This window comes from Mus caroli, chromosome 7 (assembly GCF_900094665.2).
Source record: "Mus caroli chromosome 7, CAROLI_EIJ_v1.1, whole genome shotgun sequence".
Taxonomy (NCBI): Eukaryota; Metazoa; Chordata; class Mammalia; order Rodentia; family Muridae; genus Mus; species Mus caroli.
The window spans coordinates 129,858,808-129,873,676 of NC_034576.1; the positions used below are offsets into that span (position 1 = coordinate 129,858,808).

A 14,869-nucleotide genomic window follows, 5' to 3' on the forward strand; every position below is an offset into this window, starting at 1 on the left:
GAGAGAGAGAGAGAGAGAGAGAGAGAGAGAGAGAGAGAGAGCTAAAGTCCCAGCTCCTATTTTTCTGAAAGTCTTACTGTAGCTCCAGGTAGCCTTTAACTTGGAATCCTCCTGCCTGTTTCACATCACCACCAGACCCATTCATTTAATTCCTACAACAGTCTCCCGAGATAGACATTATCACAGCCTTCTTTTATAAATGGAAGAACTTTAAGTAGAGAGAGGCCAAAAAGCCCGCACCAGTTCAGCAGCTGACCAGCCTTGTGGGCTTCCACCCTCCAGGCCTCACACCTTCCTCTGTCAAGCTGCAGTCCCCTCCCGCAGAGCCCCTCCAGGACCCCCCTGCGAACGCACACAGGGAAATGCCTACAGCTGCCAGGGGGAGAATCTTTGATGAGGGTGGACTGTGAGCACCCGTCTTCTGTGTGACAGGTGAGGAGACAGGTCAGACACACTGCCCTGTTGCCTGAGGCCTCAGAGCAAACAAAGCCAGAGGTTGAGTTTGAAGTGGGGACCTGTCAAGTCTCCAGGTTTTTTCCATCCATCCTGCCAACATGCGGAAGTCCCTCTGTCCTTACTTGGCCACAGAGACAACTACCCTGCCCACACTCTTTTGCTCTATTTCCCTGTCCCTCCCCCCACTTCTTGCTAGAGTCTCACTGTGTGGCCCAGAGTAGCCTTGAACTTGCAGCAATCCTCCTGCCTCACCCTCTCAAGTGTTGGGATTCAGCCATGAGCCCATATCCAGTATGCAGTTCCTCATATTTAACCTCACAACTATCCAACAAGGTAGATGCTCTTATTCCTATTTGACAGATGAAGAAACCGAGGCTCAGAAAGATTACATAACTTGTCCAAGGGTGGTCAGCCAAAAGGGTGTTGGCGGATGTCAGGGCATTGCTTGTCACTGTCCACCAATTGGTGAACACCTGGAAGGACTTGATTAATAAAGCTTTTGTCACTTGAGGTTTCACTGCCTTGAGGGGCATCCAATCCAATTCCCCAGCCTCCTTAAAGTCAAAGTTTTCCACATCAGCAACAAGAGCGTCCTGGTGTGTGTGCACATGTGTGTGTTCCCAAGTGCATGTTCACAAATGTGTGTTTACAAATATGAAAGAATACAAATTAAAAAAAAAAACAAAAACAAATATGTGTTCAGGCTGGAGAGATGGCTCAGCGGTTAAGAGCACTGACTGCTCTTCCAAAGGTCCTGAGTTCAAATCCTAGCAACCACATGGTGGCTCACAAACATCCGAAATGAGATCTAACACCGTCTTCCGATGTGTCTGAAGACAGCTACAGTGTACTTACATATAATAATAAAATAAATCTTTGAAAAGAAAACAAGTGTGTGTTTGTGTATATACACATCCTTACACACACTACCATACACTGTCCACCCAGACCTCATCATTTGATCTAGAGCCATCAGACGCTCTTGCACGTCCCTCAGGATTCTGTCCATCCGAATCCTTCGCTTGGGCCTCCACTCCCCCAATCTCCCATGGCCCATGGTGCAGCACAGCCCCACTTCCTCTTCTCCTCCACAGCCCACCCCTACCCTGATCCTCTTCCTGCCTCCCCGCATCCCTCATGCATCTAACAACTGTGTATGATGGGTACCGAGGGTGAACATTCCTGGGAAGGAAGGGCTTGCCTCCAAGGAGCTGACTGTCCCGTGGGGGAGGGGGAGACAAACAATGAGAAGTGAATAAGAAAAAGCAGCCCATGATGGGAAGTAACAGGACAGACAGGAGGATGTGATGGAGGCAAGCTTGGTGGCCCGGGAGGGTCTTTCTGAGGAGGTGACATCTGAGTTGTGTCCAGTTATGCTGTAATTTGGGAGAAACTGAATTTAAGGCAATGGGAGTCACATCTGGGCAGTAGAGCTCGAGGCAGGAAAAGGCCCAGTCAGTGCCCTGGCGGTGATGAATGAATACTCTCTGCCGACTCTTACAAGCCAGAGCTTCCTCTCTTTCTGGCCTCCCCTAGTCCCCCTCCTCCTTCCTCCCCAGAGCCCGAGCCCGGACTGGCCCTCCTGTTTTCTCTCTGGCCTGAGGTTCCATATCCAGCTTAGAACCTCCAAACCGAACCTGCTGGGCAACCCGAGACAGAAAGCTGTTCAACACCAGCTCCACCAACTGCAGGACCGACCTGCGAGCACCTCTGTCAAGTCTGTCTCTTTCCTGTAGCCCTCAGGTAACTCCATTAGGAGACATCCAAACGGGCTTCTGTAATGTTCCAGAGAACTGGAGAGTCACCTAGGAGTAGCAACCACAGAGCGCTGCTGTGCACTGGGCCCTTTCTTAGACAGCTTGGAAGTATTAATTAACTTTTAATTCTCAAAATGATCCTGTGAATTGAGGTGGCACTTTACTCTCAAATGACACAGGGGGAAACTGAGGCTTAGAAGTAGCTCTACGACAGAGTACCTGCCTAGTGAATTCAATATCCTCCAGTCAATCCCCCAGTCCCCCCCACACACACACTCCCCAAAACAAACAAAACACACCCACTACCACCAAACTACCCCGAGAGTACCAGACATGTCAAGTACCGTGCCCAAGGTCACACATTAAATCACTAACAATCTGGCTTCTAAGTCTGAGTCCTCAGCCTCTGCATGATAAACAGATTTGAAAACTCCTTGGTGAGACAAGCCCCTCGGCTAGCACTCCGGATGCCCCTCACCATGCCCTCCCCTCCCCTCCAGCTCACTGCCTTCCCACAGTGTGGCTTTCAACTCTGGCAGACACTCTTAACACTCCAGACATCTGGAGCTCCTACCCACCCCACCTGCACCCTCCCCAGTTCTCCACTCTCCCAAACTGTGAGTAACAGCAAAGCCATCAGTATTTACCCAACCTCTCCTCCCCCCCATACCTCCCCCCAGCTCTCCACATCATTTGCCTACTGCCCTAGCCACCTGGCTTCCTCCTCCACCACCACCACCCCTCACCCACCCCCTCCGGCAGCCCTGGCCACAGGTTTCTTCACCTCTGGGCAGGGAGCCCTGACTCACTCAGAGTTCTCCTCACTCTGTCTCCCTCTCCCTCTAATTATACCACACTTCCACCCCCACCTTATCGCATTTCTCTAGGTTTGGGAGTCATGGAATATTCTTGGCTGCTGGAGATCTGAGTTCGAATTCTATTTTCTCCCTTGTTTAGCTGTATGGCTTGGGGAAATCTTTAAACCCTCTGGGCTTCAGTTTTCCTGAATATTAGACAAGGCAGACTCTCTGCCTACCTTACCAGGAAGTTGGTTGGGATCTAATGGGATTGCCATGACAACCTGCTTTGCAAACTGCACCTGGGGGGGGGGGGCAGGATACTGAGGCTGCTGGTCTGGGTTTGAATCCTGCCTTTTTGTAGCTCTGTAACTTTGGCCAAGTTCCTTAATGTCTCTGAGCCTCTGTTCCCTTTTCTGTGAGATGAGATCATGCTAACACCAGCCTCCTAAGATGCCGGGAATCAGAGGTGATTTCCTATAAAACACGCACAGTCCAGTTGCCATTGCTACTACGGTTTTCCTCACGCAGTAAATACTCCTTCACATCTCCTCCCTCACGGTCAGCTCCTCCATTCTCCCCACTTCCTCTCCAAGGAGCCACTGTGTTCCTTCCCTGTATGGCCTGTGAACCAGGGTCCCCAACTCCAGGCCCAACCTTTGGAGGCTTCCAACAACAGAACTCTTTGTCTCCACTCTAAAACTTGTGTTTCAAAGGCCGGAAGGTGTAGCCCCATGGTCAACTCGGCAGCCTGGAGGCCCCTGAGCCATTTGACCTGTACCACACACATACTTACTTGATGACCTTGGGCCAGTCCCTTCCCATCCCTGAACCTCAGTTTCCCAATCTGTCATGTAGAGTAGCAATCCCTTGGAATTCTGACATACCCCAATCCATCAAGACCCAGTGGCCAGAGGCCACTGTCACACAGCAAACTGGAACCTCAACCTCCTGGGGTTCATGTCATTCTTAAAATGTCTCAGCACCTTCCCTGCCCAAAATCATTCTCAGCAGGCGAGCACAGTCCCTCCAAAGAGCAGCCTCCCCTGCAGCCCCCAGTCTTTCCTCCTCCAGCCCTGCTGGCCAACCGCCTGGAGCCTGGCCCCTGGCTGCCAGCAGCCTGCCCCTGGCTGCTCCCATGCTCCAGTTCCCCCAAGCACTGTGTGGCCTATGTCACACAACCCAATTCTGTGACCTGGTGGATGGATCTTTCTCTCCTCTCTCACCTTTGGGGTCACCTAAGCTGAGGCTCTGGCCCAGGGGAACTCAGTCATACACACACACACACACACTCCCCCTCTGAGCAGTGCCCTCTCCCCACGGAGCAACATACCAGTGCGCGTGCGCGTGGACACACACACACACACACACACACACACCAGCACCAATACCACCACACACTTCATTCACTGCCAGGTGCTGGCATCTAGTTCCAACCTGTGTCCTCCATAGCATCCCAAATCTGGGTCCTGCTGGAACCGGCCTGGCCAGCAACCACCCCCTCCATCCGCCTAATTTGACAAGCCTGCTCTAGGGGATGATGGTGTCCCCCAATCCTCTCTTGACATTCACTTTCTCCCACCCCCAGGTTAGATTCTAGGGTCTTCCCTAGCATTTGGGCTGCCCAGGCCCCTGAGACCTCTCCTGCCCCCTTGTGTCTTAATGGCCTCCAACTCCTTCCAGCCACTGTCCTCCAATTGCAGGTTCACTGGAGATATCAGGTGCCAGGAGATGTTAGGGCTCCTGGCTTCCAACCTCTAGTCTCATCATTTGCTCCCCACGTCTCAGAACCTCCCCCACTCCATCCCCCAAGCGCTCCCCAAATACAGGGTCCCGCCTCCCCACCTCTCCCACCCCTTAGCTCACACTCCGCAGCTCCTGAGTCCGATCCTTCATCCTGCGACGGGCTCCTCCTCCCCTTCTTCGTCCTCCCGCCTCCGCTGCTGCTCTCTGCCTCTTGCCTCTGTCCTGGAGGCCGGGGTCTGGGGGCACCGGGCTAGACCTCCGAAGGATGTGCGGATAAGGTGCGCGGCGGGGGGGCGGGGAGCTAAGGCCAGGCAGAGACAGGGGCCTGGGCCGACTGGGCTCTGCCTAGGCTGCGGTGGCGATGCGGCTGCGGCACAGGGTTGGATGGAGGGATGCGGGAGCCGAGGCGCGGGGGAGGGGGGCGGAGGGAGGTGAGGAGGAAGGGAGGGAGGGGGAGCGGAGGGGGCGGGGAGCAGGGGGCATGCGCAGCGCCCCGGGCTGGGGGCGCCTGGGGGTTGTAGTCCGGGGAGGGGCACCCAAGGGAGGGGCACTGGGGAGGCCCAGAAGTTGGGAGGGGGGAGCCCAAGAAGCACGGAACGATGCGGAGGCAGGGATAGAGATGCTGGGTAAACTGCAGTTGGGGTGGACGGTCAGAGAAGGTCTAAGGCAATGAACTAAGGGACTAACCTGAGAGGAGCAGAGTGTCTGTGAGCCTACGCAGGACTTCCTTTTATCCTGTCCCTTCGGCTTTGCGGAAGTCTTTTGGGCATTAGAAATAACAAACCTGACCCTGTATGTGGCTGTTGCTTGCTGAGAAGGACATGGGGCTTGTTCTGTACATCTTTTGTCACCCTACCTGAGAGTGCCCTGGCACTGGTGGATCTCAGCTTGTCAACCCCCAAGAACAGAGCGGTCACTACCTGCTGAGACTTTTGGTCTGGGATTTTGGATGACTGTGTTTAAAATGATATTTATCTTGGCCTAGAGTGAATCTCAGTGGTATATGCTTGCCTGCAAGGCCCTGGGTTACATCCCCCAAGCCAGGAGTTGGGGTGAGGGTGGGGGTGCAGAAGGAAGAAAGATGTCTGCTGGGAGTAGAATCTTTGGTGGTGGTGGGGGTGTAGGGGGAGTAGAATCTTGAATCTGGTGCTGCAGAAGGTCCAGAGAGCCTGCCACCCTCTGCTTTCCCTCCTTCCATCCTATCCTTAAATATTACTTCAGTAATATTTCCTCTCATGGCAGTGGGGTTTGGACTCCCAGTTGGGTGGGCTTCCACCCTGCTTTTGCCAAATACCCAGTAACTACCCTGAGACACCATTCATCTGTGTCATGGCAGGGCCTACCATCTGTGACCTTCAACAGTCCCTACAGCCAGTGGCCTTCTTGTGAAGACTCGTCTTGTCTCCTCACCTCGCCTGTCCCCCCTCCAATGTCCCACGCCCTTAACCTCTGAGTTCTGCCTCCCACCTCCCTCCAGTTCTTCCTCTGTTCTGTGACCCTCAGTCAGGGCTCCTGGGAGCTAGTCTAAGTTATCTTCTTCCTTTTTAACCCCTCTGACTTGACATACACATGTATGTAGATGTGCTCACTTGTACATGTGCACACATGTAGGTCAAAGGTCAGTGTTGGGCGGCTTCTGTCATTTCCCACCTTACTAGTAGTTTTTGTTTGTTTGTTTTGTTTTTTTGTTTTTCGAGACAGGGTTTCTCTGTATATCCCTGGCTAGCCTCGAACTCAGAAATCGGCCTCCCTCTGCCTCCCAAGTGCTGGGATTAAAGGTGTGCACCACCACGCCCGGCTTACTTGTAGTTTCTGTTTTAGAGACAGGCTCTTGCACCGCACCTAACCTTACACCATTTTTGATCTACTGGTTGAGCTGGGACCTTCCTGATTCTGTGCCTCTGGGGCCTGCAGGCTTACAGGGGTATAGAGGTGTGCTCTTGTACACAGCTTCTGTGTGGATGCTGGAGATCTGACTCAGGTACACTTCACCCACTGAGCCTAGGTTCTCATCTTGGCCTACTGTACCTTCCTGCATCTTCATGCCTGTAGTACCCACTCACCTATACCTGTGAACCAGGGAATCTCAGAGGAAGGCACTGCTATAAGCCAGAGCCAAGAACACAGAGAAAAAACATGCTGACAGAGATTACCTATAGCGAGTATGGCCAGGACTCTGGTGTGGAGACCCCAGGGAGAGTGGCCCGGAAGTGTTTCTTCCTGTTCCCATCAATGATGGCATCTCTACCTACCCAGCCACTCAGTGGAGCAGAATCTGTCCCTGACTCCCTCCCCTCCCCACAGCGCTGCTGCTGTGTTCTGCGTATCCACCATGTCTTCCTCCCTACATGGTAACTCATCAGCCTCCTAGCCACTACTGCTATCCCAAGTGTACAGATCAGCAGGCTGGGGGTTCAAAGGGTTAAGTAGCATTCCGATGTTGCAAGATGGGGCTCTCTTTGGCAGCATCTCCCTCCCTCCCTTTAATGCCAGAGATTGAAGTTAGGCTTGTCACATGCCAGGTAAATGCTCTACCACTAAACTACTGCTCAGTCCTGGCTTGCCTTGGCCTGGCCTTGCTCCTGTCGGAACTACTTCAGGCCAGCCGGTGCTCTCCTCACCTTCCTTCCACCTGGGCCACCAGGGACAGTCCTCATTGGTGTTCCCTCTTGAAGCCCCTTCCCTTGTGTCCTCCTTCCTCTCTGGATCCTAATGGTATCTCCAAGTTGTCTGAGTATACTAATATTACCTGTGGAGGCTCCGCCTCCCACATCCCATGGCTTCTAGGACTATGCTCAAAAACTAATCTAAGGTCTGACATGGTGGAAGAGGTCAAGTTGGAGGTCAGCCTGGCTATATATGGGGCTTTGATTCGAAAAAGAAACAAATGGGTTGAGAGACAATTCTGCAGTCAAGAGTGCTGGCTGTCTTACAGATGACAAGCTTCAGATCTCGGCACCTCCACGGCTCTCACAACTGCCTGTAACTCCTGTCCTTGGAGACCCGATGCCTTCTTCTTGGCCTTCACAGGCACAGTACCCAGGTGGTACATTTACATACACACAGGCCTCACACACTTAAAATAAATACAAAATTCATGAGCTGGAGAGATGCCTCCGTGGTTAAAAGCACTTGTTACTCTTGCTGAGGACCTAGGTTCAAGTCCTAGGACCCACATGGCACTCATAACCATCTGTGACTCTAGTCACAGAGTGTTGGATGCCCTCTTCTGGCCTCCTCAGGCAGCTTTTATGCATGTGGTACATATACATACATGCAGGCAAAATACTCATAGGTTATAAAATAAAAATAAAAATTTAAAACAAATAAACACCCACTCTCCCATTGGGTTATGCCAATAACACCTACTTTTCCTCCTCATCATTCTTTCTGCCAAGAAAGCATAGCCTCCAAGTGTCTGCGAGCCCCCACTGTGTGTTCCTTGCATATGGAATAGTACTAAGTCCCTTCCCTGACACTCATGCTTCCATCCTGTGAGGCCAAGGTCCAGTCTCCCACCAGAACAGCACAGGCCTAACGGCTGTCTACATTTCCCCAGGCACTGACTCAGACCAAGCACAAAGCAATTGCTTACTAGAAATCTGAATAATGGGCATGTTGACTCACACCTTTTCCCAGGCACAAAGAGAAAGAAAATCATCCCACGTTTGGCTTTGGCGTATTTCGCCTGCAGTGCTCACTGCTGGTTACCCCGGGACTTTGTGGATCCTTGAACACAGTGAGTTCACACTGTGTGTTAAGTCAGAGGACAGAGTGAAGGGACACAGGTACAGCAAGATGTGATGACAACAGTAATTCTTGTCATCGTCCAGAGATTTATTTATTTATTTATTTATTTATTTATTTATTTATTTATTTATTTTGAGACAGGGTTTCTCTGTGTAGCCCTGGCTGTCCTGAAACTCACTCTGTAGACCAGGCTGGCCTCAAACTCAGAAATCTGCCTGCCTCTGCCTCCCAAATGCTGGGATTAAAGGCATGTGCCACCACTGCCCGGTTTATTTATTTACTTTTTAAAAGATTGGTGGTGGGCTTGAGAGAATGCTCAGCGGTTAAGAGCACTGACTGTTCTTCCAGAGGTTCTGAGTTCAATCCCCAGCAACCACATGGTAGCTCACAACCATCTGTAATGGGGTCTGATGCCCTCTTCCCATCTGTCTGAAGAGAGAGACAGTGTGCTCACATACATAAGAAGCTTGGTGGTGTGGGGGGGTTGAACCTTGGGCATGATAAACAGACATTTTACCATTTATAGTTACAGTCCTTATTTTTAAAGATGATGATGACTCCTGGGCCATACCTGGTCCAGATTTACTATTATTTTCAATATGTATATGGGTTTGTGTATAGTTTATACACATGCATGCATGCGTTCAAGCACATGAATGCAGGTACTTGGATCCTCTAGAGTTGAAGTTACAGGCAGTCGAGAGCTGCCCGACATGGATGCTGTGAACCAAACTCAGACCCTCTGCAAGTGCAGTATGCTCTCCTAACTGCTAAACTGTCTCTCTAGCCCATCGTTTTAAAAACTTTGAAAAAAATTTATTTAATATGTATTTCTTTTTGGGGGGGTTGGTTTTTGTTTTTTTTTTTTCAAGAGACGGTTTCTCTGTGTAGCCCTGGCTGTCCTGGAAATCACTCTGTAGACCAGGCTGGCCTCGAATTCCGAAATCTGCCTGCCTCTGCCTCCCAAGTGCTAGGATTAAAGGTGTGTGCCAGCACGCCCAGCCTTAATGTGTGTTTCATTTGCATGTATGTATGTTCACTATGCACATGCCTGGTTCTCACGGAGGTCAGCAGACAGCATCAGACCCCTTGGAATTGGTGTTATGGATGGTTGTAAGCCACCGTGAGCTTGCTGGAAACTGAAGCTAGGTCCTCTGCAAGAGCAACAAGTGTTCTTAACTGCTGAACCGTCTCTATAGCTCCTCCTTTAAAAGTTTTATTTTGAGATAGAGTATTGCCAATTTGCTCAGGCCAACTTTGAACTTGTCCCTCTGCTGCAGCCTCCCAAGTAGCAGTAAAGGTGTATGCCAGGGCCATTGAGGTGGCTTGGCAGGTGGAGACACTTGCTACCACCTAAGATCTGATTTCAGTCCTTAGGACCCGTGGTGAAGAGAGCAAGCTTACTCTAGCAGGTCATCCTCTGGCCTCCAGCCTTGCACTATGGTACACACACACTAACTCATAATAACTGATCCTTAAGGTGTGTGCCACCATGCTCAGATTGTTCGATTGTTTTTCACCTTGCTTGTGGTGCTGGGGCTTGGATCCATAGCCCTGACTGACTAGGCAGGCACTCACCAGATCCTTTAATGACTTCCACTGATCATGCCCAGGATCGCTTGAAATCTACCAAGTAAACCTGTGGGTGACCCTGCAGCACACATCAGCTTCTTTTGCACTCTCTCTGTGAGTCTTGGTATAACCAGGCAGCCCCACTTCGGAAGGACCCTGTTCCCTGTTGCTCATATTGGCACACGCTGCCATTTCTTAAGGGCCCTGAGTCCAGTCTTAAGTCATTGCCCACACTCTTCTGCCACCATGCCATTCCTCTCTCCTGGAGGTCTCATCTCTATCATAGCCGTTACAGCTTAGCTTCTCCAGTTTTTCTTAAAAATTATTTATTGTATGTATATGACTACACTGTAGCTGTCTTCAAACACACCAGAAGAGGGCATTAGATCCCATTACAGATGGTTGTGAGCCACCATGTGGTTGGTGGGAATTGAACTCAGGACCTCTGGGAGAGCAGTCAATGCTCTTAACTGCTGAGCCATCTCTCCAGCCCTGGTAAGGAGTTTGAGGGAAAGCCTATTAGATTTGTAGATTGTGTAGCCCCTTTCCTATAAATTCTGATTCCATAGGTGTAGCCTGGGACTAAGGAATCAGATCTTAGCAATTACCTCTGAGGGTTCTTTCTCTGAGGGTTCTGCTTTGCAATCAAGTTTGACAACTGTTGGATACCAGGCTCGCTGTTATGCTACAAAAACAGAAACAGAAACAAAACAGCAACAACAAAAAAATCCTCCAACCGCCAGTGATTTAAGAGGACAGAAATGTTTCAGGCTGGGTGTGGTACCTCATGACTTTAATTCCAGCACTCTGAATTCCTAGCTAGCCTGGTCTACAGAGTTCCCAGACAGCCAAAGCCACACAAAGAAACCCTGTCTTGAATACAGACTACAGAGATTCGCTTTCGTGGGGGGTCGAGTTTCTTTCAGAGATTCTGTTCTCAGGGAAGACCTGGTGCTTCGGGTGGGGAAGAGTTACGCACAGAGGATCCACCTGTGAACTCTGGCTCAGTCTCTCTTCCATCTACACAGGACTTGCCACAGCTAGCTTGTTCAGGAATGGGGAGCAGCTATCCAGGCCTGATCATCCATTAGCGATGGATAATGAAGCTCTGCTCCCTGTCCATCATGCTTTTGTGCTACTGACACAGCCAAGAGGAGAGCGAACATCAGCACTACCCTGTGGGAAGCGTGCCTGGTGCGTCTGAACCCCAGTTTCTTTCTTTTCTTTTTTTTTAAAGATTTATTTATTATATGTAAGTACACTCTAGCTGTCTTCAGACACTCCAGAAGAGGGCGTCAGATCTCATTACAGATGGTTGTGAGCCACCATGTAGTTGCTGGGAATTGAACTCAGGGCCTCTGGAAGAGCAGTCAGTGCTCTTAACCTCTGAGCCATCCCTCCAGCCCCTGAACCCCAGTTTCTAATCGTGTAAAATAGCTCTGATATCTTCCAGTTTGGGCACGGAGAAGAGACTCCTTTAGAAAATCTCCATTCAAGCAGCCACCTTCCTGTTCCTCCATTGTTTCAGCCTGGTTCCAGGTTTATCCGGATGACAAGGGTCTTGGAATTTGGTTTGATGTCACTTTTCTCACCATATTCATTGCTGCATGGAACCATTATGACCTGAAAGTGACTAAAATATTATTAACCATGGTGATGGTCTTTCTATGCTAACTTAAAGGTTAATAGAGAATATTTACTAATTAATATTAAATAATTAAATTAAATTATTAAATAATTAAATCAAACAATAATTAAATGTTAATAATGATGATGCTGACATATTCTTACAAAGTGCTCCTCTGGTACGAAGCTCCACTTTAAGTTCTGTAGGCATTAACTCATTTGCTCTTCTCGGTGACTAGCTGAGGTTTCTACTATTATCTCCATTTACAGGTAAGAAAATGAAAGTACACGGAGTAGAAGTGGTTTGCTCAAGGCAGGAGGTGGCATTAAATCCATATAGAAAGCCAAATATCCCCCTAGTCAGCCGTTCTCTATCGGAAAGGGCACATTCAGTCATTCTTGTAGCAAACTCAGTTACACAGTAGAGACTAAATCATGGCCCACCTTTCTAGATGTGTTCTGTAGAACTGATGAATTATAACATCTAGCTTCCTTATCCACTTACATGGTATAGATAACATTAATTTAGAACTTTTTAAAAATTATTTTGCTTTTAAAATTATTTTGTTTTTAATTGTGCGTATATCTGTGTGCTGGCTAGTCTTATGTCAACTTGGCACAAAAAATAGAGTCATCTGAGAGGAAGAACCCTCAACTGAGAAAACGCCTCCATAAGATTTTCTCAACTGGTGATTCATCGGTGGGGGAATCAGCACATTGTGAGTGGCACCATCCCCGGGCTGGGCTGGTGTTCCTGGGTTCTGTAAGAGAGCAGGCTGAGGAAGCCACAGGGAGCAAGCCAGTAAGCAGCATTCCTCCATGGAATCTGCATCAGCTCCTGCCTCCAGGTTCCAGTCTTGTTTGAGTTCCTGTCCTGACTTCCCTCAGTGATGAACAGTGATGTGGAACTGTAAGCCAAATAAACCCCTTTCTCCCCAACTTGCAGTTGGTCATGGTGTTTCATCACAGCAGTAGAAGCCCTGACTAAGACAACCTGTGCCTTTATGTGGGTATGTGTGCGGGAGTGCAGGTGCCTGTGGAGTCGAGAGCTACAAGTGGTTGTGAGCCATCGATATTGGTGTTGGAAACTGAACTCTGGTGCCCTGCAAGAGTATAATATACTCTGTTAGCTTCTGAGATAAGTCTATAGCTCCAACTTAGGACTTCTTTAAAGTTTTCCAATAAACTGAAATATTTAGCGAACTGTGGTGGCTTCTGTCTCAACATGAGGCAGAAGGATTGTCATAAAGGTAGTCTGAGCTACATAGTTAGATCTTGTCAGTCACTACAGTGCACACTTGTAGTTCCAGCTACATGAGAGGCTGAGAAGGAGGCTCTCTTGGGCCCAAGAATTCCAGAGATCAAGGTTAGCTGACTACATAGCAAGATCACCTTATCTCCCCCTCACTGACCCAAACTCAGAGACAGTCATACTAGGTAGCTCATGCTGGCCTCAAACTCAGAGAGATCTGCCTTGCATCCTGAGTGCTAGTGTAAAGGCATGCACCACCACACTTTATTCTACGGAATAGCAACAAGGGCTCTTAACTGAGAGTCATTCTCTACTCCATAAATTTTTAAAATAATCCTTTCAGCCGGGTGTGGTGGCGCACGCCTTTAATCCCAGCACTTGGGAGGCAGAGGCAGGTGAATTTCTGAGTTCAAGGCCAGGCTGGTCTACAGAGTGAGTTCCAGGACAGCGAGGGCTATACAGAGAAACCCTGTCTTGGGAAAAAAAAAAAAAAAAAAAAAAAAAAAAAGAGAGAGAGAGAGAGAGAAAAGAAAGAAAGACTCAAACCCATGATATTCAGGCTGCGCCTGGCACTTCTGTGGTGTTTTATATGGCGCACAATGGCATGGTCATCTGTGGTGGCCGCTAGTGGCCTCTATGCTTCATGAAAACCCCATCGGTTTCCACTTCATGCTCATGTTTATTATTATGCTAGTATTTCTTATCCTAATCTTTCTAAAAGAAGATTTATTTATTTATTCAGTCATTCATTGTATGTGAGTACACTGTAGTGTCTTCAGGCACACCAGAAGAGGGCATTAGACCCTACTACAGATGGTTGTGAGCCACTGGGTGGTTGCTGGAAATTGAACTCAGGACCTCTGGAAGGGCAGTCAGTGCTTTTTTATTTTATTTTTTATATATTTTTTTAAAGATTTATTTATTTATTATATGTAAGTACACTGTAGCTGTCTTCAGACACACCAGAAGAGGGAGTCAGATCTCATTACGGGTGGTTGTGAGCCACCATGTGGTTGCTGGGATTTGAACTCTGGACCTTCAGAAGAGCATTCGGGTGCTCTTACCCACTGAGCCATCTCACCAGCCCTATTTTTTATATTTTTAGAGACAACATTTTCAGTATAGCCCAGATGTCCTGGAACTCACTCTGTAGAGCAGGCTGGCCTCGAACTCAGAAATCTACCTGCCTGTGCCTCCCAAGTGTTGGGATTAAAGGCGTGCGCCACCTCTGCCCGGCCTGTAGTCAGTGCTCTTAACAACTGAGTCATCTTTCCAGCCTGGGATTTCTATTTCAAAGCATGGACATAGTGTCTCACAACCATTGATATCTCTAGTTCCAAGGGACCCAACACCCTCTTCTGACCTCTTCAGGCACCCACCATGTATACGGGACATGTAGGTGAAACACCCATACACATAAAATAGGATATTTTAAAAGTAGATATTCCTTTATCGATGTGATCAGGCATCATTTATCTTCCTACCACCCTGGTGAAGAAATTGTTTGCCCATTAAGCTATCTTGTCTACCTTAGAATAAAGTAATGTCTCCCTATTGCTTTACAGTTTTGGTGCTGGAATGTTGAATTTCAGGTCTTGTGCATGCTGGTCGGAAGCACTCCACCACTGGGCCACATCCCCAGCGCTTAATCTATAAAGATGGGGGTCTCTAGGCTGGTGTGGAGCTCACCTTTCTCCTGTCTCCCTCCTCCTGAGTGCCAGGATGGCAGGCCTATCTCACTGTCTCCACTCCGCTTTTACTATTGTTGTTGTTTAGGATATTGGACATCTACATGTATGTTTAAGACACATTTTTAGGAGTTGTTCTGTTCTTTGTCTATTTTTTTTCAAATTTTTATTAGATATTTTCTTCATTTACATTTCAAATGCTATCCCGAAAGTCCCCTATACCCT

The 14,869-nt window shown here is 48.9% G+C and overlaps 1 protein-coding gene across 1 annotated transcript in view; it reads right to left on the minus strand.

Annotated features, from left to right (window-relative positions):
* The window catches only part of Stx1b (syntaxin 1B), a 15,955-nt gene extending 10,808 nt beyond the window's left edge, over positions 1 to 5,147 (minus strand). Inside the window, exon 1 of the mRNA XM_021166852.2 lies at positions 4,877 to 5,147. Coding sequence (XP_021022511.1) covers positions 4,877 to 4,906 — 30 coding nt within the window. The 5' untranslated portion in view covers positions 4,907 to 5,147. The remainder of the gene's footprint in view (positions 1 to 4,876) is intronic.
* Between the last annotated feature and the right edge of the window lie 9,722 nt (positions 5,148 to 14,869).